The sequence below is a fragment of the Acanthochromis polyacanthus genome, chromosome 4, assembly GCF_021347895.1.
Source record: "Acanthochromis polyacanthus isolate Apoly-LR-REF ecotype Palm Island chromosome 4, KAUST_Apoly_ChrSc, whole genome shotgun sequence".
Taxonomy (NCBI): domain Eukaryota; kingdom Metazoa; phylum Chordata; class Actinopteri; family Pomacentridae; genus Acanthochromis; species Acanthochromis polyacanthus.
The window spans coordinates 32724677-32751123 of NC_067116.1; the positions used below are offsets into that span (position 1 = coordinate 32724677).

At 40.3% G+C, this 26447-nt stretch overlaps 1 protein-coding gene across 1 annotated transcript in view; it reads right to left on the reverse strand.

Moving 5' to 3' along the window:
- Positions 1–2928: 2928 nt before the first annotated feature.
- The window catches only part of atp10a (ATPase phospholipid transporting 10A), a 49323-nt gene continuing 25804 nt past the window's right edge, over positions 2929–26447 (reverse strand). The window contains exons 11-21 of the mRNA XM_022201960.2: positions 22772–22875; positions 22218–22344; positions 21934–22118; positions 21017–21374; positions 15602–15678; positions 14372–14497; positions 14080–14280; positions 12436–12516; positions 12202–12306; positions 8079–8266; positions 2929–7904 (exon numbers count right to left, since the gene is read on the reverse strand). Coding sequence (XP_022057652.2) covers positions 7262–7904; positions 8079–8266; positions 12202–12306; positions 12436–12516; positions 14080–14280; positions 14372–14497; positions 15602–15678; positions 21017–21374; positions 21934–22118; positions 22218–22344; positions 22772–22875 — 2195 coding nt within the window. The 3' untranslated portion in view covers positions 2929–7261. The remainder of the gene's footprint in view (positions 7905–8078; positions 8267–12201; positions 12307–12435; positions 12517–14079; positions 14281–14371; positions 14498–15601; positions 15679–21016; positions 21375–21933; positions 22119–22217; positions 22345–22771; positions 22876–26447) is intronic.

Here is a 26447-nt window from a genome sequence, read left to right on the forward strand (position 1 = left end):
AAATCACTCGTAGGTGTTGGTCCGTCTTTGTGTTATCTGCTCAGTGCGTGTCCCTGCTGTTTCTGTTGGCGGGCTTCCTGTGTCAGTGGGAAGTTAGACTGGAAAAAAAGCGCAGTAGTGCTTTGTCTAAGCCACTCCTACGTGACGGAGCAGAATGGAGCCGTACAATGCCTCCTCCAACTGGAAGACAGATGGCCCTGGCTTGCAAAAAAATAAATAAAAAAGCCTTCAAATCAAAAATGACGCAGTGTACGTCTCCACTGGGGTAAATGAGCAAAATTTAACAGCAAAACTCCGTAGTGTGAAGAGGAGAGGCTGCAAGGCCTTTTAAAGCATAAACAATTGCCATAATCCCGCTTTCTGACGGCTTCATTGGTGCAGCTTATTTACGAGGCAGCTTAGGAAATTGAAAATGTCCTGATTTAAGCTTGTTGAAACAATGGGTCATGAAGCTGGTCAAGGCGACTTTAATGACCAAGAATCAATGAAGCCCCTATATGATAAAATTCAAATCAAACTCTATTAGCCGGTGCAGAATTAGTCTCTTGTCTGTCTGTGGACTGCAGCTCATCCAAAAAGTAATTAGAGAAGATGAGAGACGACTACGAGGAATCCTTCATTTCCACAGTGGAGCCGCTTTAATTATATTATCAATCTTTCTCATGTAGTCTCATAACACATGTGACAAAAATTTGTTTTACTGCATGTGCTGCTTATCATCGCAGCAATGCCACTGAGAGCAGATGCACCGCAGAAAATACTGAGTCGAAGCTGTGCACAAAGTCACACACAGAGTATGCAGAAAAAACAGCTGATCAATCGGACTGCTTTACACCCAGGCTTTGAAAGAGATGGAGCGAGCAGCACTGCAAGAGAAGAGGAGTCATCATTATCTCGGTGTCCAGGCGAGGAACCTGCTCCTGGAAAGGCGGTGGTCAGTGCACATGCAGACATTGTGTATTTATTATTGGCACTGACTCACTCAGTAACTGGAGCCAGAGCATCTTTAAAAAGCAAACAGACCCAGAGAGGTGAAGGGTCAAACCATGTGGAATAATGTCAGCTCTGTCTCACTGCAGTGGCAAAGTGATGTTTGTTTTGGTTCAAAGCACAATAAAGCTTCGTGAGAAGTTACATTTTTAGCATGTGTGTTGGATCTTTTATGAGGAGAGTCACTAAGTGTGAGTCATGATCAACCTGCTGGGCTGCATATACCTGTAGTAGTGACTTTTAAGCTAATTTAAAGGGTTTTTGCTGTTGTTCTGGTGGGAAAGTCAATTATAATCAACGATTCACAGAGCTATCATCATTTCTTTAGAGGTCAGTGACTTTACACTGCTTTACAAACCTTAAATACAAGTGGGACTATGTAAGTTTTGATGAACAGCGTCAGCTATGGCCACGAGTGGCAGTTACAGGATACTAAGACACCGACCTTGTTTTCTTTTGGCCATTTTCCACTGAAAGAACTTGCAGGAAGTTTAAGGGCGACCCAAACCTTTGTGCATATTTTCACTGTAAGAACCACCTCTATAGATCCTCTTTTAGGGCTGTTTTATGAGAAAATGTTGCCTTTTCCAAGATAGATACTTCTAAGGAACCCTGAAATGGGAGTGCCATTTCTCTGTCCTCTCAATGTCCATGTCGTGTCGCCAGTCATCTTCTCTCTAACATCAGCATCAACAACACAAAACACATCATACTAACAAATCAAACTTGAATTGTTCCATTTCCTATGTGCTCTTAGAAGTAGCGTTATGACCTGCCACTACCATTTCTCATTGTTTTATTGCACTCAGAGGTTTTTGTGGTCTAAGCTATCAGATCCCACACCACAATGGAAACAAAAAGGCAAAACAGGTTGAATGGGGTTCCAAGTTCCTGCAGTGAAAAGCTACCTATTGTCAAAGATCCTCTTGAGGTACTTTACAGCTGCTCTAATAAATATTTTTATATCAACAATGGGTCAAACTGCAATCCGTAATGTGAAAGATATCACTTGTAATGATCAATGCACAGAGATTTATAACTCAGCGTTTCCCCTCAGCCCATTGTTTTGGTTTTACGACTGCAACTTTACCGTTTTGGCTGACTCATTGTGTAGCAGCATTGTTTTTAATCACAGCAGGTAATGCCAAAAAATCCTCTACCTCTTCAGTACAAAACAACCAACAGACAAAGCTAGCAACTAACTCAGCTAAAAAGCTAGTTAGCAACAGAGCAAAAAGTGGAGCTAATATTGGATTAATTGTGTCAGTTCAGATTTTCTCTTTCCCTCAGTGTATATAGCTGTTTTTGTGCAAATAATTCAACTCAGCTCAATATAATTTTATTAATATAGAACCAATTCATAACATATGTCATCTCAATGCACTTTGCATAGAAGAGGACCTTCTTTTCAAATGTTTATAGGCTTTAAATTAAAATTATACAAGGGAACCTAACAAATCTAGAGTTCTCTTTGAATAAGTACTTGGCAACAGTGTGAAGAAAAAAACGCTCTATTACTAGAAGAAACCTTTGGCAGAACCAAGTTCAGGAACAGCGGCTATCTGCTCAACCAGCTAGGGTGAGGGCAACAGGGAGAAAAGTTTGCAAAATTATAAAGCCTAAAGTCCACTCTAAAGAGAGCTATTCTCTGACAGAAAATACAGCTTCTTACCTGCCTGAAACACTTTGTTTTAAGTCCAGGCTTTTCTTTCATCACTGTGTTGCAATCGCATAACAGCTAGACTGGCCCAAACACAAAAAATAAGCAGCTGCCTCACATTTCAACAATATTTCCTCTCTAAAGTCATTAGTAAACGTGCAACCATACACAATATGGGCTCTTTAAAGAACACAGGCCAAACCCACAAAATATCTAAAAATTGAGGGCTGAGACATTCTATCAATCAAATAGTGTACCTTCCTGATGAGACAAGCAGGTATACAAGGATAAATACTTTATTATTACCATTTTTATTTTGTTCACAAGTAGCCATGTACAGGAAGATTCCAATTACTCAAAGGACAAAGAGCTGATGCAAAATAAGAAATTCTGGCAAAAAATAAAATATAGTCTTTCTCCCACATGAAGCTTTTCAGTGTTTCTCACATACTTCACCAATTCTGTGACTATAAAATATCCAGATTGACAACTTGACATAAACTGAAATCAAGGTTTAAGAGCAGGTAAATAGCTCTGATGAGTGTTACAACTGTAACATAAAAAATGTGACACAGTAGGCCTACCTTCACACCAAAACAGAAATGAAGAGCCAACAAAACGAGCTCAGATATAGTCAAGGCTGGTTGAAGAGAAATGAGCGAATGTTTCTGTGAGGAATATGTGAAAGTGGGTATGTTGGAATGCAGCACTGAACACGCTCAAGCTTCGGTCTGGCACACAAAGTGCGACGCCAAAAGCACAGAACGGACAGAACCTATAAAACAAATTGAACAGACCGTGGAGTCAGAATTGCAACGACATGCCAGAGAGACAGCGTCGGCAAAAAAAAAAAAAAAAAGAAAAATTTTAAGTGAAAAGACTGGAGGACAGAAGCCACACAGCATGGAGCCTCATAAATATCTCCGAAAACACAACGATGCTCCGTCATCTTCAAACAAATACAGCATCATGAGCAGATTTGTAATTTCTTATCCAGTGTTAAGGCACATACTATTGCTTAGAAAATACAGAAATATAAATGACCTTTGGTAAATGTTTTACTTGGTACAAAAACATATTGCAGTGAGACAAGAGATACAACAATCATAACATATTAAAGGTGCTGCTGCTTTAAATGCTGAACAATAAACTGTAGCATCTTTCCAATTTTCCATACTTTGATGACCAACACATCATGTTGTTTGCAAAGGTAAGAATGAAATCTCCCATTCTTTGTATTCTGTATCTGAGCACTGCACGTCACCAACAATACTCAGCGGCAATTCTGACATACTGCTTTCAAAGTGCAAATTTAAATTTTAATGCCGCATCTTTTGCATTTGGAATGAACCTTTCAGCACAGAGGATTTGGTTTACAGCTAAACATGGGCAGAAAAAAAAAAACAAGAAAACACAAGACTGGCTTCAGAAAAACTTAACATATGAAATAAACTGCTAAAAAAGGACCTTCAAGTACACTTGTTTATGAAATGGTTTATGATGGTAGCTTCAAGGAATATTTAAATTAGAAGACTGACTTCCCTGTCAAGTTTGTTAGTTAAATATGAAGCTAAATCCAAGTGACGGGTAGATTAGCTTTTCAGACTTTCAACCTCAGTGACAAGACGACTCCAGTTTTGCATGACGTAAAATGTTCATTAGTGAACCTTCGTATGCGTTACTACGGTTACAAATGGAAAATGTCTGAGGCAGATTTGCAGAAATTTGTGGCTGAATTGCAGCAAACAAAATAACTTTTCAGAAAAAACAAACAAAAAAACGTTGCCACAAGTTTGCCAATCTTGTACTGTGAATTTTTCCATTTCTGGCAAACATGGTGACCAGTGGTTTCTGACCATAGTTTGCTAGTAGTGCTAGACTACATGTAACCTACGGGTAAGAAATTTGTCTTTAGTAGTCATGTGACTAAGTGAATTTAGCTCAATTGGTTAGCCACAAATCTGTCCCAAGTTTGCCACAAACCAAATTTAAGTATAAAAAATTATCCTGTTGCATATTTGTGGTGACATTGCCAAAGGTTAACCAGAAGTGAAGCTTGAAGTCTCCCATTTTTGTGAGCGTAGGCAGATTTTGTTACCTTTGGACAGAGCTAGCTGATAGCCAGGCTAACTTGTCTTCCTCTGTCTCCAGTCTTTATGATAAGCTAACTGTTTACTTGCTCCAGCTTCACTGGTTAACAGCATTGTAACATATAAGATAATTTTGTTAAAGCTTGTCAAGAGTGAGCTTAGCAGAACAGCAAAACAGCTGGCTTTGTCCAAAACCTACATCACTAGCAAACATGTTTTATCTTGTTTGCTTACAGAGTTGAAAAACATCTTGTTGTTTTACAGGTCATGAGCTGCATTACTTTTGCAACAAGTGAACAACAAGTGACACCAAAACTCCAGTTATCACACAAATTTTTGTTAGCTCTTGACAGAGTTAGCTGGTAGCCAGGCTAACTTTATGCTAAGCTAAGCTAACTGTCTGCTGGCTCCAGCTCTAATAATACTACTCCCATATTTTTATGTTAAATATGAAGCCAACGCCAGATAACAGTAAGTTCAGCTGATCACTAAGCCTGGAAGCTAGCCTGGCTTTGTCCACTTATGCAGATTAAGCAGCATGCTATATCATGTTTAATTTACAGAAAAACTGATGTATAAAATATTTTGAGCTTTTATAAGACTTAGATTATCAATGAGAACAAGACTATTTTGAGAAAAATATTGGTGCGTGGCTTCTGTTAGCTCTCGAAGGAGCTAGCAGGTAACCAAGCTAACATCCTGCCTCTGTCTTCAGTCTTTATGTTAAGCTAAACTGTTTTTTGACTTCGGTTTCATTAATATTACTCCCAGGTTATGTTAAATATGAAGCTACAGCAAGACAACAAATTTAACTAAACATAGAAACTGGAAGGAAACCTGGCTTTGTTCAAAGGTAGCAAAATTCACCTCCCAGCACCTCTAATGCTCATTAAGTATCATGCTATATAATGTTTGTTTAATGTGTAGAAAATAAAACATAGATTCTCAATGACAAAAAGACTCCACATTTTAAAGAAACAGGATATATAATGTGACGTACTGAACTTTTAACTTTCCCTCTATCTCCAATCTTTAAGTTGAGCTAAGCTAACTGTCTGTTGTCTTAGCCCAACTAAATGATATCTGTCATGTCTCTTTGTTAACTATGAAGCTGAAGCCACACAACGGTTAGCTTAGCTTAGGGGGATATAGCTTGGCTCGCTCTGTCTAAAGATAACAAAATCCATCAGCTTATCTAGCCCAGGTCTGTTTTATAAAGCTATACAAAAACTGAAGTGTAGGAACAACATTTTATAGTTTTACTAGAATTAAAGGTTGCACTACTTTTTACAAGGTGCATTTTGAGATTCTGCCTATTACCTGGCAAACTCCAGGGCATACTTTTGTGCAGGTTGAAAAAGAAAAGAGATTTAACATAGCTAGAAAGAGGATTTTTTCTTTCATATTTGGATACAACCAGCCTGGCTGTCTCCACTCTTTTCAGTCTGTCTCTGGCATTACCTTCATATTTAACTGTATTGATTCTGTCATATTGGCAAAAAGGGCCATCAATGCCAAAAATGCAGATATATACTTATTTAAACTGGCAGGCACTGTTTAAAGAGAAACAATGACTCAATGAATAATCACACACACATTTACACCCGTCTTTCTATCTTTGTGAGGACAAAAATTGAGCTAATGCATCCCCTAACCCTTAATCCAAATGCATCCATCACAACTAAATAACTCCAACCTGAACCTTAAAATGAAGTCTTGACCCTTAAACATGTAAAACTAAAATTTTGATCCACTCAAACATAGAAAGATGTGGATACACAAACATACACATACTCACATACACATACTCACACAGAGCATAATTCCTGGTAGATTCTGAGTGTACAAAGACTGAAATGAAAACTTCTTGATGAACTCTCATGATGCATACTTATCAACAGCTCTGATACATTTTTTGCGGAATGTACTGTGCAACAGAACAGCTATGAACACGCTTTTTATTCTTTAAAATTGAGCAAAAACTGTCCAGCAACAAGACTAAAACGTGCACTGAGCAAATGGCAAATATAAAACTTTGGAATTATCTGCATGGAAGTCCTCAAAGACACTAAAACACGCTTCTGTGGGGACTTAAAACATATTAAACTTCTCTCCTCAGGAGTAATACCAGCAGTGATTCAAGGCCACAGCGGTGTCCAATCCGGGTCAGACTGCATTTACAGGGCTCGCTGAAAGAACGAACAGGGTACCATATCAGAGGGAAAACAAACTCCCAAATAACCCGGCAGTGGAATGTCTCAACTCTGCTCATTCTTAACCTGATCAAGTACTGAGATGTTTCTTTGTGAAATCTAAATTTCCCAGTAATCAAAAAAAGAAAAGGGAGATATTCCAGTTCTTCCATCTCCCAAACCTCTAGAGTATCTTTACTTTAGAGTTACATCCAAAATACAAAGTACCTCTTTGTGTCTTTTATAAAAGAATCTCTTTGAAAAATACAATAAAACTTAAAAAACCTATCGTGCAAATTGGAGTTTGAATAACATAAGACTGTAAGGCATCACAATTTGGTGTGCAGCTGCTGCTCCACCTCCTGCTCTGTCCTGTGTGCTGGATGAACTGCATGGTCGGGTTTAAGTCTTTCCTCAGAGTTCCTCGTGTATCTGACGCATTGAGGAGCTCCGTCCGGCAGCAGGTTCAGCTGAACACTGTCCGCTGGCGTAGGCAAAGGCGTGGAGGTGATCCAGCCGGATAGACTCACATCCGACGGCTCTAAAGTCTTATCGAGGCACTCCGATACTTTGGTGGAAGGAGGCTGCAGCTCCTCCGCGGGCTGAGGTGCATCTTTGGTGTAGGGAAGAGTGTCTATATCTGAAGGAACTAATGTGTAGAGGTCTGAGAGGTGCATCTCACTGTCTGTGGGCCCCGACAGGCAGCTCCGGCCCTTCTCTTCATCTGCATGCCCCTGTGTGGCCTCTAATGTCTTGGAGCCCGTGATGCTCCTCTGGTCATTTTTATTGCATCCTTTAGGTGAGGCCTTGCTGAGGGACAGGAAAGGAGGCTTGGGGCTGAGCGGCGACCCCACCTTGACCCTGCTCAGGCTGAGGATGTTCCTGCGGGTGTCAGCAGGGAGTTTATCTAACTGTCTTCCAACTTGGACTGGGCTTGGAAACAACGTGCCTTGACACGCCCTGTAGAAATATCTGCAAAGTAAAAACAGAGCCAGACATCAAGACACATTTGAGCAGGATGAATGCCAGGCTCTCGGGATAAACATGAAAGGCATCTGCTATTAATAACAAGACATAAATCACGACACGGATCATAAATATTTGAGAAAAGCTGGCTCGTGCGTCTGTGCATCGAACGCGGCGTACCGAGGCAGCAGGGCGGCTACAGGCGTGATGACGCAGAGCAGGTAGAAGAGCGGGTCCTTCAGCAGCCTCTGCATGGTCCAGTAGGGGTTGGAGGGCGAGTAGCAGGTGGGGCAGGAGGCGTTGTAGCACAGAGCCACGGTGAAGAATAAGGCGATACTGAACGCGATCGACAGCCAGTTCATCCAGGTCTGCAGGGGGAACATCATGACAGAAATGAAACTCGCAAGCAATGTGACGTAGCTCTTACATATTTAGAATGGGCAATGAAGTGACTATGTGTATGTGCGCCACTAGTGACGATTCAAGGGTACGTTAAAAAAGCAATCCACAGTCTCTGCAGTGATTATTTGTCAAATTCTCTAAATCAGTAACAGCATAAAGACTAGGGTGAACCCAAAACTCACTGTCAGCTTTGAAAGGCATGTTATCTTACAAAAAAGCATCACATTTTTTTTAAATCCATAGAATTGTTGCATTTTCAACTTTCAGAGTGTCCTTGAGCTGTGTGAACTATGCTGAATTGTGTGACATGCAGTTCCAAATCTTAGCATTGTGATATTTCACCAACATCACTTTATTCTACAAGCCTCATTTAAAATGTACCAAAAATGAACAGCTTGTTATAACCAGATTCTGTAAGAAACCAAAAAAAAAACTTCAACCCTCAGTGCAACTGGAAAGCCATTAGTGACTCAGCTGCACCCAGCACTCACATGACAAAAATTCAGGGACTGCAGGTTGTGTTTGCACAGAGCAGATGGAAGACAAATATGAAAACAAATTAAAAGTAGTGAAATATCTGCAGTGTACAGAGCCATCATTTCTCCTAGAACCTTGTAAAAAGGTTGTACATGTTGATTTCAGGTTGTAACATTTTTGCTAAACAAATGTTCAAGTATTTTTGTCATGATTTATGACATTACACCTTCGTTCTACTGAATTAAGTCATTTTGGAGTCCTCTCTACTTCCAGCCATGATTGTGCTGTTTCCATGGAGATGCAGGACTTTATATTAGTGAAAAATGAGCTCACAGTGAGTAAAAATGTGACAGGAGGTCAGAGCGGTATCAATCAATAATTGATTGTTTATTGAAATAAATGAAAAATGGTGACGTTTTTCCAATTTAAAAAAAAAATTCTTAACCACTGACACTTAACGTACAATGTTTAATCCGCATGCTTATATTTAAAAACAAATAACGTAAACAAAAGGTTACTGTAATATAAATCAAATAGCAAAAAATAACACACAGTAAACATTTATATGTGTGGGGTTTCCTAGCATGTGAATTATATCTGCACCCGTTCAAGTCCTAAATTCAGTTTCAGCAGTCTGCACTTAGAATCTGATTAGTCATAATTGTACTTCAGTATCTCTATAATTCCCTTCAATTCAAGATGTCTACTTTTTAAATATCTTACAATAAATTTGAACAGGTATAAATGATGTCGTGGATGTATCTTGAACTGGAATTCAGACAAGTCAAATGTAATATCAGATAACATGAATTAGAGTTTTCACAAAGCAAGATGGCATTACAGACATGTGTGGTTATGTCAGAAGCTGGAGCAGGTCAGAGATGTAGGCGGCTTGCTTTGCAAACATATTACGGCACTGCAAATGTAACTGCATATGGAAAGCTGTTTTACTAGCATGTTAAAACAGTCAGAGCTTTACAGTAAGTTTCACTAAATTTCAGCAACAAATCTCTAAAGAACAAATTATTGTTCTCACAGCATACTAGCTCTAGCCTAGCCGCGCTAGACCCATGTTCTGAATTCTGAAGGCATAAGGGTCTAGGGCCGCTCGACAGGGAGGGAGGCGGGCTAAAAGGTTGTCTTTCAAATCACTCTGCAGCAATTGGGTCGGTATACAACCAATCGGCCCAACGAATAGGCTGACGGAGTTCCTAGAGCGCCGGCGGATTGTGGCTAAGTCCCATTAGCTTCCCAACCAGCAGAGCCAACTGGTATGTTAAGGATTTGCCATATCCCGTCGGCATAAGTCCCAATACGTCTTTCTTCTCAATGAAACACTTCAGTGCCGTCCTTTGTTTATCTTTCAAGTTGAATTTTAGCTTCAAATCTTTAGGGGTTGTGGCCAAAGCCGAGTCGAAAGATAACCGTTTATTGTGCGCTGGTTGTTTCTGTCAGAATCGTCGCGCCTCTGTCGTCACTTCGTTACGCCCGCCTTCTGACTCTACACTTCATGGTGATTGGTCCGGCCAGTTTTAGGAGAATCCAGCCTTGAGCCTTATGGAGGGTAACTAGACCCACCCTGGCAGAGAATTAAATTCGTTGCCATGGGTTGTCTAGCACGGCTAGGCTATACTAGCTCAGGATTTCTGCAGAAATCAGCCAGTCAAATTTAATGCTTTTTAATGCCATTTTAATGCTACACTGTAAAAATTTTAATGTGACAGTGAACTCAACAAATCACAAGGTTTGTTTTTTGTAAAAGATGATTTTTATATAAAATCTGTCCCTACATTTCACTATTTCTGAATCAGGAAACCACCCCTGACCACCCACGGGCTGCAGTCATTCTCTGAAATCCATGTTTTCTAGCCATTATTGCTGGAATTTGCATTTCCCAGCTTTCCTCCACCTTGTCCAGCCTGCCGGCCACTTTAAAAACATGCAGCTTTTGGCAATTGTACCCAACTGGTCGGAACAATTATCGCAACGCTTCAGCATGTTTACGCAGATGCACATATTTGATGAATCACAGTCTAGAATTATATATTATTATTATCAAATATTTTTCGTGAAAACTGCGGAAAGAATTTAATGCCATTTAAGGCCTTAATTTTCGCAAAATGAACTTAATGACTATTAATGCTTTTTAATGCCCTGCAGAAACCCTGTAGCAAATGAGCTCTTACTCTTTCACTGCATTTTCTAAAGACTTTACCCACCACAGCAACCACCATTAATTCTGCTAACTGTGTTAAATGCTTTGCTGGACCATCATCCAACGAGAAGCTTCAGATTGGCATGGACTAGTCATAACACATCTAATCATAAATATCTGGAATGAAAACTGGGACTGGTTGAAATGAATTGTTATCTAGAATTGTAATTCCGGATAGTCAATCTTAGAGTATTAAATGTTGTAACGCCATTCCATATATGCTGAAACCAGTACTTCCCTTTATGCAGGTATAGAAAGCCACTGAATGCAATAAAAGATATCACTGTGAGAAGTCTGCATTCAAAACAGGATATAGAGAGATGTCTTCATGTGCACTTTAATGAGTTTAGTCGGCTCTGGATAAAAAAAAAAAAACACAAAAAAACCCCCACTCATGTTTCCTCCTTGAGTTGACTGGCTGATCTGACATCTGACAGAGTGAATACTATACAATGGCTCACTGGAGTATTGTTCTGACACACCTAATTAATTACAGCCTCACAGCTACTGTATGGGGGGAGAGACAAGAGCGCTGCCTGCTGTCACCTCACATACCTTTAATTGACTTTCACAGTCATTTTCCAATCATGCATGCATTATGTTCCTGAGCAGTGAGAGAATGAAGTACCTGCCAGCAGAGCATTTGGAAATGTTTACTTTCAGTCAATGCTGCTCTGCATGAATATTCCTCTGCACGAGGGCCGATCATGCCCAGGACGGTAGTTAGAGAAAAGGACCTTCTTCATGTATTTAAAAAAAACAAACTTTTCAGGCTAAATTTACTGCCTGGACATAATGGAAAAGACTCTGATTCAATGCAGAGTCATAAATTTAAAATGGCTCGTGACCAAGAATGCGGTGCCGTTTACGAGAACCGTGCATGAATACCTGAGAGTGAAACCAAGGCAGTGGGGGAATAAAATCAGGTATTTTGGAGCTCTGTGGCAGTGTGAAGTGGTGGCGTGCTGTAATGTAGCGTCGACTGTTTACAGAGGGCCTGGAGGCAGACGCGCTGTCAAGCTGATATATAGGCCCTGATGCTGCAGAGCTTTCTGATTCAATCTAATCAGCCCGAGTTAAATGTCCATGTTGTCGTCAGCCTCCACAGCAGAGATCGCATGGAGCCGATGACTGACACAAAACAGCATGAAGCTGAAACAATGGACGCTCATGAACTGTCATTAGTGAGCCTAAAATCAGGTTTCTTACCCAGGTTTTGGTCTCGATGCCCAAATGTAGCAGAATGGTGAACAAAGCGAGGGTGGTGATGGGAGTTCCCCATGTAAACAGATCCACGTCAGAGTCAGCATAGGCCTGAGGGGGGAGAACAGAAGGGAGGATGTAGGGATGAAGGGGGTGAAGACAGGGGAGATGATGGGTAAGTGACAGCAAAGAGAAATCACTGAATGCAGACGTGCTGATGGAAATTAAATCCAGACTCACAAAGTAAGGAATGAAGAAGCAGATCAGACTTTGGTAGAAGGCATCAATCATGTTCATCCAGAACATGTATGGCTTATATTCCTGCAAGATAAAATCCAGACATTTACAGTTAGGTACCTCATCAAGTCGACTGGCAGGGGTCGAGTTTATAGCAAATGGACAGAATTAAATACAGTCTATTGCCATTAATCAGAAAATTAATGCTCCCTTCCGTGGAGTTAAACAATGAGAATAAATGCAGGCAAAAAAAAAATTAAAGCTAACCTGTCATTGAGTAAAACGGTATGTTGAAATTTTCTCTATTTGGCATCAAAGACTTTGAAATCAATAACTAAGGATGTATCTGTATCATTTTTACACAATCTCTATGTACAGAAGCAGCCTAGCTTGTTGTATTCTCAACAACATCTATGCAAATGCCATTTATGTCCTAAACTCAGGACACATGAAATAATTTTAGTGTCTAATGGGTTTTATTAGATGGTTTTATGAATGATTTTTATGAATGTTTTCATATTGATGGTCTTACATGTTTTTTGTTTGATTTTGTTATGTTCTTTATTTTATTTTATTATGCACTTTAAGGACTGCATTTTCAATTTGATTGTTCTCATGCAATAATAATAAAGACATTTTGATTCTGATTCTGAGCACAGTGCACAAGATTTCTGGAGATTTTAGAACCTCCCACTATGTTCTGCCCCTGTTGATGGAAGCATGTACAAATCAAAGCACCCCCCAAAGTCTGACAGCAACTACTTCAATTGTACATCTTGTAAAAAAAGAATTATAAAAGTGTGGCTGATAAACACAGTCTGGTTCAGATCTAAAAACAAGCATTTGTTCTGAGCAGCATTTGTTTTCCTGGCACCTACACAGTCAGTGGGTTTTCAGTGTCTGCATGTGGATGCCCACGAGGATCCACGAAAACCCTTCTGTGGATGTTTATGGGGAGATGACACAACTGAGGTCATGTATCTTTGCGGACATGAAGAGCAGGAACTGGTTTAAACACACCCAAAAGTAGAGCTGCATTGAGGATGACTTCACCTCGGGTTTAAAGCAGTCCTCCCATTCATTTAAAAGGAGCTGGTCTGGGGAAAAGAAGGGCTTCTGAATACATGTACTACATCACATCAAGACTTGAGAAAGTCTTGACCTGATGTGAAATCTAAATTCCAAAAATCATAGTAAAAGTTTGCATAATTCACAGAATATCAGAAAGTTCTTGGTATTTGATGTATCTTTGACTGTTGCAGCATTTGTATTAGAGCATTTGCATTCTTGAGTGTAAGGAGATCTTTTGTAAAATGTTGAGTGGACAGAAATTTTATTTTTGGTTAAATGGAGAGGGGAAATATCAATTTAGAATAAAGTCCATATTAGAGTGAACAAGGCCTTAGACAGTGTAACCTGAGAAACTAAAATGCTGCACTGTGCAATACATGATAATCTGTCAACTATTTATGAACAATAATAATTCAAAACGATTACTGAAGAAGCAATGATAATTATGACAAGCTTCTAAATAATGACTGAAATGTTTAGTTTGCACAAAAGAAAGGATATTAGTTGAGCTAAAACACACATCTTTCTTTACATCACTATCTTCTTTAAAATGTATATCGTTCAACGCTACTGGACCTCGGAGTTCTGGCCGTTCACGTAGAGCTGAGGTAGTTGTTGAAGAGTCTCTGCTGACACGTCTTTGTCCAGAGTGCCAGTGATGAGTTGTGGGAAGGCAGAGAACATCAGGTTGAAGAAGATGAGATACCACTGGTCAATCATGGCTGAACCTGAGAATCCACAGTAGAACTGAAACCAGAAGATGAGCGCCACAAACATCTGTGGGAGCAAAAAAAAGGGACAGACTCAGGTGAAACACACCATTTCAACTCTTCCACTATGTGTCAGATGAGGAGAAAAATTGCCTTACAGCATTCTTGTAGAAAAAATACAGAATCATGTTGGCCAGCCGGGAGTAGCACCAGTGCCCGTGGACCAGCAGGAGCTTCTGGAGATACCGGAAACGTGGGAGAGCGAAGTCGCTCGCCATCACCGCCTGCAAAACGACAGAAGCAACAGAATTCAGTCTCCTCCCTCCTCCACGCTGTCTCTGCCTCCCACAGACACATGACACAGGCAGTCATTAGGAAATAACTGTTTGAAATGTCTGCTGCTTCACTCAGCTGCCTGTTTTTAATGAATCTTTAGTGGGTATAATCTTTCCAAAGCAATAACCCGTAAATGAGTTGTCCACCTTTTGGGATTCAGCGATTCAGCGGCTGGAAGCTGTCAGGCTCATCTATCACCATCTAAAACCCTCCTCAGTCAGGCCCGCTTTGTAACTTACATCTTAAACAGCGCTGCTAACCCTTTATGACACCTCTCAACTGTAAACATTATCTGTCAACAAGAGAAATAACAGCAGGAACCTCGTTCAGTTTCTGCTGTGCTCTAATAACGGCCTCCCAACGACTGACTGGGGAGCGGGTCCCTAATAAAGCAAAGGTGTGTTAATCAGAGAGCAGCGGCACGACTTCAGAAACGTGCGTCTCAGCACACAGCGGAGTCCAGAGGAGTGACCGCTGTCTCATTAAGAGCAAATATGATTAACAGTGATTAATCTAGCGGCTCGTTTAAAGACAGGATACGGAGGCTTTAACAGATGTGCTACACAGCAGCGCGCCGGCGAAATCTCCCCCGGAAGCTAATTGGGAATCTCCATCACTGCTATGTGGGATCACCTTTCTGGAACAAGGCGCCGCAGGAAAATGAGCGCAGGGGATGAGGGACCAATCGTTTTTTTTTTTCACATTTTTTTTCCTGCAGCCTTTGTTAAAGACGCTGCCTTGGATGTGACCTTAGATCAGGGAGATGCTGGTGCAGATGGAGTCCAGACTGAAGCACCCATAAAGTGAGCTGCTTCCCTGCAGGACGAGCTTCCTGAGTCAGCAGAACACAGGCAATCCTATTTGGAGGATGTGTGCAGTTGTGGGCTGAAACTCGCACTTAAGAGTAATGAAAAGCCATTAACTATGCTAAAGAACGCCTTCTCTTATTCCTTTATCTTCAATCCCAATGCTGCTCTCGCTCTCAGGATCCCTCACGCTGTGATGCTTTTTTATGATCCGCTATAAATCGCCCCCCACAACTGTGTCCTTACCTGCATGCCCTCCTGTCCAGAGATCCCAACACCGACGTCTGCGACCTGGATCATGCTGACGTCATTGGCCCCATCACCTGTGATAAAAGAGAAAATAGTCCCTTAGAACAGGAGCCTCAACATACACTGATACACAATCTGATGGAGGTTTATCGAGCATGGCGAAGGCAAGATGGAAAAGACAGTGTTCCTCCCTGAGCTGCACTGTTTTGTGGGAGGAACAGTGAGATTCATCAGCTGTTATATTAGCTGTGTGTTTATTATCCCGAGCTGTTTACTACCTGCCCTTCGCCAGCTCCTCCGCGCCTCTCAGGCTGATCCAGGCCTGCTGTGGTGGTTGATGAAGAGCGCGTTTCATTTTCGCTCCACTCTGACGATAGATTTTTTTTCATCACTACAGGTGGTGAAGTGGGAGATGAAGTGTCGGTGGGCAGAGAAGGTTTTGTTGTCACAACAGTTAATGGCACCACAGTGGCAGCGCAGGATGAATATGAGAGGTAGGTGGTGATGAGCGCTTAAATAGAAGTTTGTGTTGGCTGGTAAATACTCTCCCAGTGTGACTAAATCTATCTGAACACACCGCTGCAGTATGTGCTCTATTAAAAGCACCTATAACATATTAACCCTCATGTCGTCCTGCGGGTCAAACTGACCTGTTTTAAAGTTTGAAAATATGGGGAAAAAAATATATTTTTTCACAGTGAAACTTCTGATGTCCACATTTTCAACATTTTTGGGAAATCTTTGAACATTTTTTGGTTGAAAAAAAGAAATGTTAAAAATGTTTCTTCAAGAACATTCACAAAAAAATTAAACAAAAAACAGCGAAATTCACTGGATTTTGGTTAAGTTTTTGTGAATGTTCTTTAAAAATATTAGAAGTTTTACTGATATACATGGACTCACTTTCACATTTTTAGGATTTTTTTGGAATATTTTTACTCATTTTTTGAAAATATTTGCAAGAATTTTCTTGCCAAATTTGGAGGATTTCTTTTAAATAAAACTTTTATGGCAAAACTTTTAAGGAATTGGAATTTTCTTCCTGAAGGTTTTGCAAATTTTCAGAAATTTGGGAAATTTTTTTTTGCTGAATTTTTGGATTTTTTTCAGACAAGGAAGTAATATTTTTGGTGCCTGTAAATAAGGAGAACAGGAGGGTTAAATAATCTGAATAGGAATCAAGTCTTTAACTTGGCAACTACTTATGTAGAAAACAAAAAAAGGGGGAACAGTGATGAAATGTGGGCTTTCTGCACATTTCACATTAGTGTTTCAGACTGAGGAGTCCAAAAGTGTTCAATATTAAATAACCTTAAAATGCATTAAGGTAGAAATACATTGTGTAAAATGTATAACATAACTAACTAATGAAGTTAATTCTAAAAACTGTGCTTTAAATTTGAAGAGTTTTAGGTTTACGCTACAGTTTAGATCTAAATGAACGTCTTTGCCAAACAAGTTCACACAGTGATGACAGCAGGTAAATCTCTGCCTTTCAGTTTCCTGTGGCGACACTCCTGAATTTCATGAAGTACTTCATGAGGTATTTCCACAAAAAAGTTTAATAAACTACTTGAAAATGATAAAAGTACAGCTCCTTACTTCTCATCTATGTAGCATCTGTACAAATACTGTTTATTTTTAAAATTTAAAACTATTTATTGAACAGATCTGTGTCAAATTTTGCACGATGAAGCTCAAATTAAAATGACACACTTACGATTGGAAGGTTACTTCAGTCCTTAACACAAAATATCATATTCATTCAGTCTTGTTTATTTCTATTTTTTACTGATGTTCCCTGTGTTTGCACTATCCCCATTCACGACTGGAAAAGTCCTTGCTGTGGAGTTAATAAAGGCTTATCTTTCCTTCATTAATGTTTGAATCAAAATGTAAGAAAAATGCAAGAAATGTCCACTGCAACTCCTGGATCTCTCCAAATTACTTCTGTTTGTCTAAAACCAAATAGCATGCAACTTAAAATGACACAGAGCAGAAAACGTGCATGTAAGAACCTGGGATCTGAACGTGTTGGTAATTCATTTTCTGCCATGTGACTAATAAATTAGTCAACTAATAGGTTCAGCTCTACAGATGGAAAACATCATTGCCTGATTACATTTTTTATGCAGTAGAACTTGCATATTTTGCATGTTTTCCTTGCTGTTTCTTACATAAACTATTAAATGCTGTCACAGAAAGCCAAATAATTACAATTATTATGATTAGAAATAACAGTTTAGGTGTTAAGATAGACTGGAGCAGTGATATATTAGAGTTTCAGCCTCCTCTGCCGTCCCCAGAGACGCAACATGAAAGTGAAGTGAGGAGCTGTAGTGTTTCCTCCTCACTGCTGCAAACGGAGCAATGACAGAAAAATGCTGGGCAGGCAGAAAAACAGATCCTCCTGTGTGCAGCTTGAACAAACAAAATGGAAAACACGGGAAAGACAATTATAAGTCACACCGACGTCCTCGTGTCACCTCTGTTAGGCAGCAGCTTCGTTAAGCCCTGGTGCATAATTACGAAGAATAACACCGTTTTTCGACTGAGTGGTCACAGCAGAGGTGTGTATGATGAATGGTTCACCTCGATGTAACCTGAACTTCAAAGTCAGCTCATATTGACACAGCAGCGGGAGAACAACCAGGAGCTCCTCTACATCTGACTTATATATTATTCAGGGTATTCACGATAAAAGGAAACATGATTTAGCATTAAATGACTTGAAAAATGCAAGATGTTAATGAGGCTTGAAGACAAACCTGAGGAGAATCTGCTGAAGCGTAGAAGCAGTAAGTGCTACACGAATATTTGACAGTGATGCTCTCTGTGAACTCACTGAATTATAAATATTTCTGTTTCCTAAGCTGGGCAAATACGCAACATTTGGACATTAAAATTTTACAGCTGCTCAGATTTTAGTTTTTAACACCTCACCTGAACAGAAAGTACACAAACAGATTTTTTTACTGCAGGATGGACAGCTTCAGAGTATGTGGGCATGAAACTGAAAATACTGCAGGAATGTGCTTGTTTTTTTGTTTTTTTTAACAAAAGACTTGTACTCATTGGATAAAAATGAGCAAAGGCTTTAGTAGGACTTAGCAGCTATGTAGAATGTTCAAGGCTGTAAACCTGAAATCAGTGACTGTGTTTCCATACTCGCGAGGCTTCTGAAGTGTTATGTTTTTGTACATTAAAGATCATATCCCAATTCCATGTTTGCTGGAGTGGCCCATAAAAAAACAAGGATACTGCAGCATGGACACATCTCATCCTGACTTCAGAACACTGCCGCTCTCCTGTGCGAGACAACTTCAGTGTTTCTGGTGAACCTAAAACTAGTTGGTAAACAAGCCACGTTCCCCACAGCTGCTCAAGTTGTACAACACTACAAACTACTGACGCTCAAACCTTTGTCTCTGTTATTGGTTTGGTGAATGGGTCAATTGTGTCACACAGACAGTAAAAGGATGTCCTATATGTTGACAACAAATCAGTCTGTTGGTGAGAGACACTTTGGTTTTGTTTGATGGTTTTATTTAAATGCATTAGATGGTAAGAATCATCAAAGGACTTAACGAAAACATAAAGTTTGGTTGCATAATCAAACTCCAAGCATGATCCCTCCCTGAATCAAAAACAGTCAATCATGTCCTTTGCCTCCATGAACCTCCTCGTTTGACTCATTCACTTTAATCTACATGTATAAAGGGGGCATTTATGTGTGTCATTTCATGTATTTGTGTCTATTTCATTGTTGTGTTAACATCAAAACTATGACCTGTGTACGTGACAAAAAGACCTCAAAAGTTAAAGCCAAACATAATGTGATGAAATTCAAAATTAAACTCATTTTCTGGTCTTTCTTAAAAACAGGCCAATAAAAACTATTAATAACAATCAAAAGCAACTAAAATGAAACATTGACCTCTGATTCCTGACTCATACGGAAGCTTTCTATCCACCCAGGGTCAGTGAACTAGATTTTAATGACTCTGTTCTACCAGTCACAGCTTTCATTTTCATCCATTGCTGCAAACTCCTGCACGTTCACATTTTCTTCTCCAGTTGCTGGAAATTAGGTGGATAAGTCATATCTGCAACACTACTGCAAATACAATAATATCAAATCATGTACAGTTAGGCTGACAGTTAAAGGAATGTAAGATTCAGCTGCCATTTTGTTCTAAACACCACAGTTTGCAGTCATTGTTAAACAGTCACTAGTTCTTATTATGTATACAAAGATAGGAATAACCAGAATTCTTTCTGCTACATGTAAGCGCCAGATCCTAAATATGATCAATACAAATTAAGCCACGAAGCAGGACACTGGTGTGCGTGTAAACACGATCAGAGCCAAATTCCAATGCAGAATTTGTATCAAAGGGGCATTTTAGTGCTGCACTTCAACAACATACGACTGGATCCAGTCACTGCAACATGACTCATTGTTTCCTGTATGGGTCAAGTTCACCAAAAAATAATCACACCTCCATGCAAAGCCGTCTTTGTAAATCACAACTTGAAGAGCCGAATATCCGGCCACAACACTCCTTCAATGAATCATTCGAGAGTTGATGTAAGCCCCTGGTGCACAGTGCCAGACAAACGTTCGAACACACCGACTCATTCCAGACGTATTTTCTTTGCTTTGCTTTTTGTCCTTCATCATGGAACAAAGCTGAAGACATTAATACAAAATGACGCATCTGGAATTATTTAGTGAACAAAAAGACAACAAAGGAGCCATCAGCAGCATGGAGGCATGAAAATGTTGTCTTAGTGTCCCGCAGCTGACATGAGCAACATTTTACAAACAGTTCCTATGCCTCGATGTATTTTATGAGATACTGACTAAAGCCTGATTCTGGTAACAGCTACTCCTCACACAGATGAGAAATGACTGGACGCAGCACTCGCTTCACCAGTTTTATAAAAACACACGCAATACTAGAAAAGGTCAGGCAGATATACATTTCCACCTTAAAAAAATGAGGAACTTTAGTCAAGCAAGTCTGAATTTTGAGAAGCTACTTTTCTTGCTGATTCTTTTCTCCCGTCAGCAGCTGTGTATGAAAGTTCAGGCATGTTTTGATCTGTTTGGACGCTGTCAGATTGTACACACTGGTGATAGCCCGCAGCATCTCGTTTAATCTATTTAATGCAAAGGAATGTTTTATCACAACTTTAGATGCTAAGAGGCTCAAATTCTTGTGTCCGTCACTGTAAACACATGCAAACATGAGAAGAGTAAAAGTTTTGTTCCTCTTCTGGTGAAGTCTGCTGCTATAGATGCACAAGTCTAACAATCATGACCACTGGGGCACCTGTAAGTCAACAGCTCAAATGAAAAGGGTTTTATTTAAATCCTAATGTGTGTATTACTGACCGTACACTCACCTATAGCCAGAGTCATGACCTTCAGCTTGTTCCGCACCAGTTTGACCACCATGCTCTTCTGCAGCGGCGTGGATCGGCAGCAGAGAACCGAACGGCAGCTACGCGCAACGGCCAGAAACCTATCCTCCAAACTCTTATCCAGCGCGTAGGCCAGCGTCCGGCCATCAATCACCAGGCCCAGCCGGTGCACCAGGAAGGGAGCGGCGTGGGAGGATGAGGAGGACAGAGATGAAGAGGGATAGAAGTCAAAGGGCGCAAAACTGGAATGGAAGGCCTTGGTGGTTTGGTCTGCAGAGCTGCAGAGGAATTTGGCTTGGATGTAGTGTAAACTCTCCTCCAGCAGCAGCGCACACGCCTCCTGGTTGGGAGAGAGCACAGAGCAGGTTCAGCATCAGGACACAGCGTTGTTTAATATCAAATCTCCCAGACCTGCTTCACATCTGGAAACCAGATGCTTCAACAGCACAGAATTAAACATCATGACTCCTAAGCGGACCATCTCACTTCATTAAAGGTGAGTTTTCAACAAGGAAATCTGAGATACACAATCACTTTTATTATTTTTGTGGTCATTATTATCATAATATTAGAGATTTTATCCATCTGGAAGTTTTAGATCAAAGGTACTAGCGACCTTTTGCTGCAGATTCAACAAATCCCCTCCAAGTTGTTAAAGTCTCGTTTGTAATTTGCCGAAAACCAAAATGTGGTTTTTGATTGTGCAAATAAATCCATAAACTGCAAACTCAGTGAAGACAATCTCAGAACAACCAAACAAGAATATTTATAGATCTTTCATTTACCACATATCAGTAGGTAACCCAAGTAACTAAACACATTTCACTTCTACATATATATATTTGGGTGCTTGAAATTCAACTCTGATTGATTTACGAGGTTCTGGATTCGCTGGTCACCTGAGAGTCAGCATTTAGCGTCAGGATCTCCTCCTCGGGGTCCAGCAGCTTGCAGGCATATGCGATATTCACGGCTGTTTCCTGTTTGTCACCTGTCAGCACCCAAATCTGCAGGCCGGCCTTCCTCAGAGAAGCAATAGTTTCAGGAACTCCGTCCTGCAGCCGATCCTCGATGCCTGTCGCCCCTGCAGGTGAAGACACGTGCAACAATAGTGTCATATATTTAATGAAACGTACTCACACTCCCAGCTACAAGTGCAGGATGAAAATGTTGTGAAATCTACCGAGGAGCTGCAGGTTTGTCTCCAGTCGCAGGGCCGACTCAAACAGCAGCTCCTCTCGGCCCTGAATAGCCGTCTCAGCCTCCAGGTGACGCTGCAGCCAGCAGGCGTACTCCTCCTGGCTCAGAATCTGACACAACAACACAAAAATTATCACACACAAATGATCACGTGCATTGAAGGTAAAACTGAACAGTGGAGCAGCTTCTCCTTCGTTTCCCACACTGCAGAGAAAGATCCACAGCAGAATGTGAGACCTTGACAAGGTGTTTTATCACTTTGTGTCGGTGACGGGCTTTGCACAAGCAGGAATATCATGAGGCCGGCTTGTGAGAGCATTAATTAACAGGCTGGGAAAATGGCACAGATTGCAGCTGAGTCACGAAGAAAGTCGCTTTTGGAAGGGCCGGCCCATGTGATCATCTGTGCCGGGCTACAAACGCATTCTGCCAAAACGCCACTGACACGCAGCATCTCTTACTCCATCCGAAGCACTGAAATGAAGGACGGCAGCGTTGAGCGCTTCTTTTGAGGTTTATGGATCCCTATTTGCTTACCTTTTTTGCAATGCACAGTGTGCGAAGGCCATCTGCTGCATACAGGTTCAGGTAGTTCTGAGTCCTGCAGACGATTTTCTTCTGCCTTTTCCCTTTGGAGTTCCCTTAAAAGAAAGAGAAACACAGAGGAATGAAGATTAAACAATGTTGTTTCTAGGGAATTACCATAAGTGGTTTGACATTTTAGTTCCAAATTGCCAAACAGTTCTTCCAAGAGGCACATAAATGCCATCTGTCCTCACACCTAAACTAACCATGTACGCTGCATCTCAGTATATTTCATCGGGTGTTCATATCAGATGATAAAACATATCATCTTGCAACCATAATTAACCTATTTCAACTACCTGTCTGAATGACTTTAATGCGACTGAGTACTGTGTGTTTTTTAAGATCGTGTTTTGTACTGGAGTCTTGCAGAAGTGTCTCTGTGGCTGCAGCGTCTTGGCCATCTCTCTGGCAGTGGGACAGCACACAAACAGATTGGCTTTATGGGTCTCCTGACACAGATGCACCAGCCAACACTCTGATTACCATCCATGTAATCTCAGTAATAACACGACAGCTTGGCAGGCACAGCGACACATGGACCGTAGCGCAAAATTATTTTTACTGAAAGGAACAAACCAACACAAAATAGGCAGCAATCAAAGAATTCAGCCAGGAAAAAGTTGTTTTCTTTAAAAAATGAGAATTTTTTTTTCACAACTGACACTGACTTGATTGTCTCACACTATAGTCTCCCTGGTTATGGAAAAACCATGAGCTGCTCAGACCAGAAGGCCTTACAGAAACAGGTGGAACTTTACACAATGTTTATTTTTCCTGCCCCTGAAAATGGGAAAATCCACCTCAAACAGGACTTGAGCACTGTGTGTTCCCAGAGGAGTTTTGACAGCTATTAATGCAAAAGAGCTGTAGATTTATGTGTGGCGCCCTGCTGTGGTGTCATAAACTTTTTGAGCCAAAGAATTCCACTGATCAACAGGTGGCTCCAACATTTCAAAAAAGTAAACAAACATGAAAGTAAACAATGCTTTGTTTTTATATACAAGAGATATAATTCTGATATAATAAAACTCTGATATAATTCTTTTATCTTAAGTTGGCTAGCATGATAGCAAAGTGTTGCCCAACTGTACACAGGGCAGATAAAGAGTAGCATTAGCATTCATTAGCAATCATGTCTGTATTCACTCAGTCAATTTAAGATGCAATATGTTCACCTTTCTTCAAGCTCTGTCTTGTCTCTGTGGACTCCTGGGTGAAATATCTGTTTAGCTGCTAACTGCTACAATCACAGCTAGTTGCTAACTGTGTCTGTTGGTTTTAACAGAGCTTAGCTAACAGTACAGCTTGGAGTTGCACGCTTACTATTATTCTGATTAATATTGAGACCCTGATTATAAAGTGACTGTAGGGTAGGGATACCACATCTTTAGTGTACTTTGACATTTGAATAAACAGAGCACTGTTCACTTCATGTTGTGTGGCTTTCCTGTAAGTGTAAAACAATGTACTTCAAAATAAGATGAAAAATAAATTCCTTTTCACTTGAATTCAGTGCATTTCCTCGAGGCAAAATATAATGGTAGATGCTAACAAAGATACATTCAAAATTAAAGTCTGCAGATTTCTGCTAAATGAGGAAACCCAGACTAAATTGCCTTTACTGTAACTGTACCAGCTACTGTTGTGGGTAGTCACTCTGCAAACGCCCATTCTGAGCCAAGAAAAACTGTTTAGTGCCATATTCACACTCTTCACACCACTGTCTTGATTTACTCCTCAGAGAAACATCTTGCTCGAGCATGTAGCTCTGTTTAGTTGCTCAATGCTACACAATGTTCAACAGCTAGTTGCTAACAGTGTGTCTGCCATTTGGTTTTTGTTCTTTCAGGATCATCTACAGCAGCTGAAAAGGATGGCATAGGAATGAGAAGAGGGAAACAATGACAACAACAAGGTAAAACAATGAGCTGAAAAGAGCTAAAACACATCCCAGTCGAGTTAATAATGATTTTGCAATTTTTATAGGTTAATTTATAGTTGAGCTCATAAGTATGCATACACTACCGTTCAAAAGTTTGGGGTCAATTAAAAAATGTCCATATTTTTGAAAGAAAAGCAGATTTCTTCTTAAATGAAGATAATAAATCAATCAGAAATATAGTCTAGACATTGTGTAGGTGGTAAATGACTATTCTAGCTGGAAACGGCTGATTTTTAATGAAATATCTCCATAGGAGTACAGAGGAACATTTCCAGCAACCATCACTCCTGTGTTCTAATGCTACATTATGTTAGCTAATGGTGTTGAAAGGTTAACTGATGATTAGAAAACCCTTGTGCAGTTCTGTTAAACATGAATAAAAGTGTGAGTTTTCATGGAAAACATGAAATTGTCTGTGTGACTTTTGAACAGTATTGCACCTTGGCAAAATTTGTGAAATATCGTCCTTTTTTTTTTTTTTTTAAGAAAATATGTTTAATCATGGATAAACGTTTCTTTCACTCAGGGTTAGTGGTCAGACAAAGTTATTTATTATCTCACAATCATATTAGCTCTGAGCTTTCATGTTTTTATTTTTAAAAAATGCTACATATTTTACAAATTCTGCCAGGGTGTGTAAACTTATGAGCACAACTATAAATAATCATTTAACCCAGTCTATGATGTAAAAATATTGGTTATAGCAGTTATAATTATATAATTTGGTCATTCAACAGACACGCTGTGAGCAACAAAACCTGGATGAATAACATTAAAATTCAGTTTTAAGGTGGAACTTGCAGTTGAACAGGCCTCTGCAGCAGGAGCCAGCCTTGAGTTACATCATGAGGCTCACACTCTTCACTGCTGAGCTGCGAGGGTCGACAGTCCACGTCCACGTGCACTGTTATTAGAGTGACACTGAACTACTCCCTCTTCGCCTGAATGGAGCCATTATGGAGGTTTGTGTTACGAGAAGGCCCAGCTCATTCTGCGCTCTAATTGGCTGCTTTTGCCCAATGATGAAACACAGTAGTGAGTTGTCTGCATGAGGGCACACCACGCTGGCCATTAAAGCTCCTGGACTGAGACACAAGGTGGAGGAGTGGATGGGTGTGGATCTGTCCCAGTGGAGACTCTCTCCTTTACTGAACAGCGTCGCTCTGAATTTAAAGTACGTGAAAAACTTCTAAATGCCACAGTGTGCCAGCTCAGGCATCGTTCTGAACAGGGCTTTAAAAATGATGAACAATCAGCAAATGCGAACGGGCTGCATGGTCCCCATAATGGAAAACCAATACAATAAATCATATTGTAATTCAGAATTCCTGCGAAAGATAGGACTGCACGTCAGCTGGAAAACATGCCAAAACTAGATGGGAGTGCTTTCCTCCGTTGATGTGTTGCAGTTAACAAGTCTTCATTCAGAGTAGGAGGATAATTTAGCCACAGAGTCATTTTTCTACAAAGCTGAGCCGCTTTGTTGAGATGAACTGCCTGCCTCTAATGACGAGGAGGGAGCCACAAAGCAGGCATGAGAAATAAATGAATTACACACACGACATGACAGCAGGCTTTTGCTGAGAGGAAGTTGAGACAAGTCGCTGCGCAGGTTGATTCATTCCATCAAAATATAAATACGGAGAATATACGACTAGTTTATGGGGCTTTTACACCAAATAC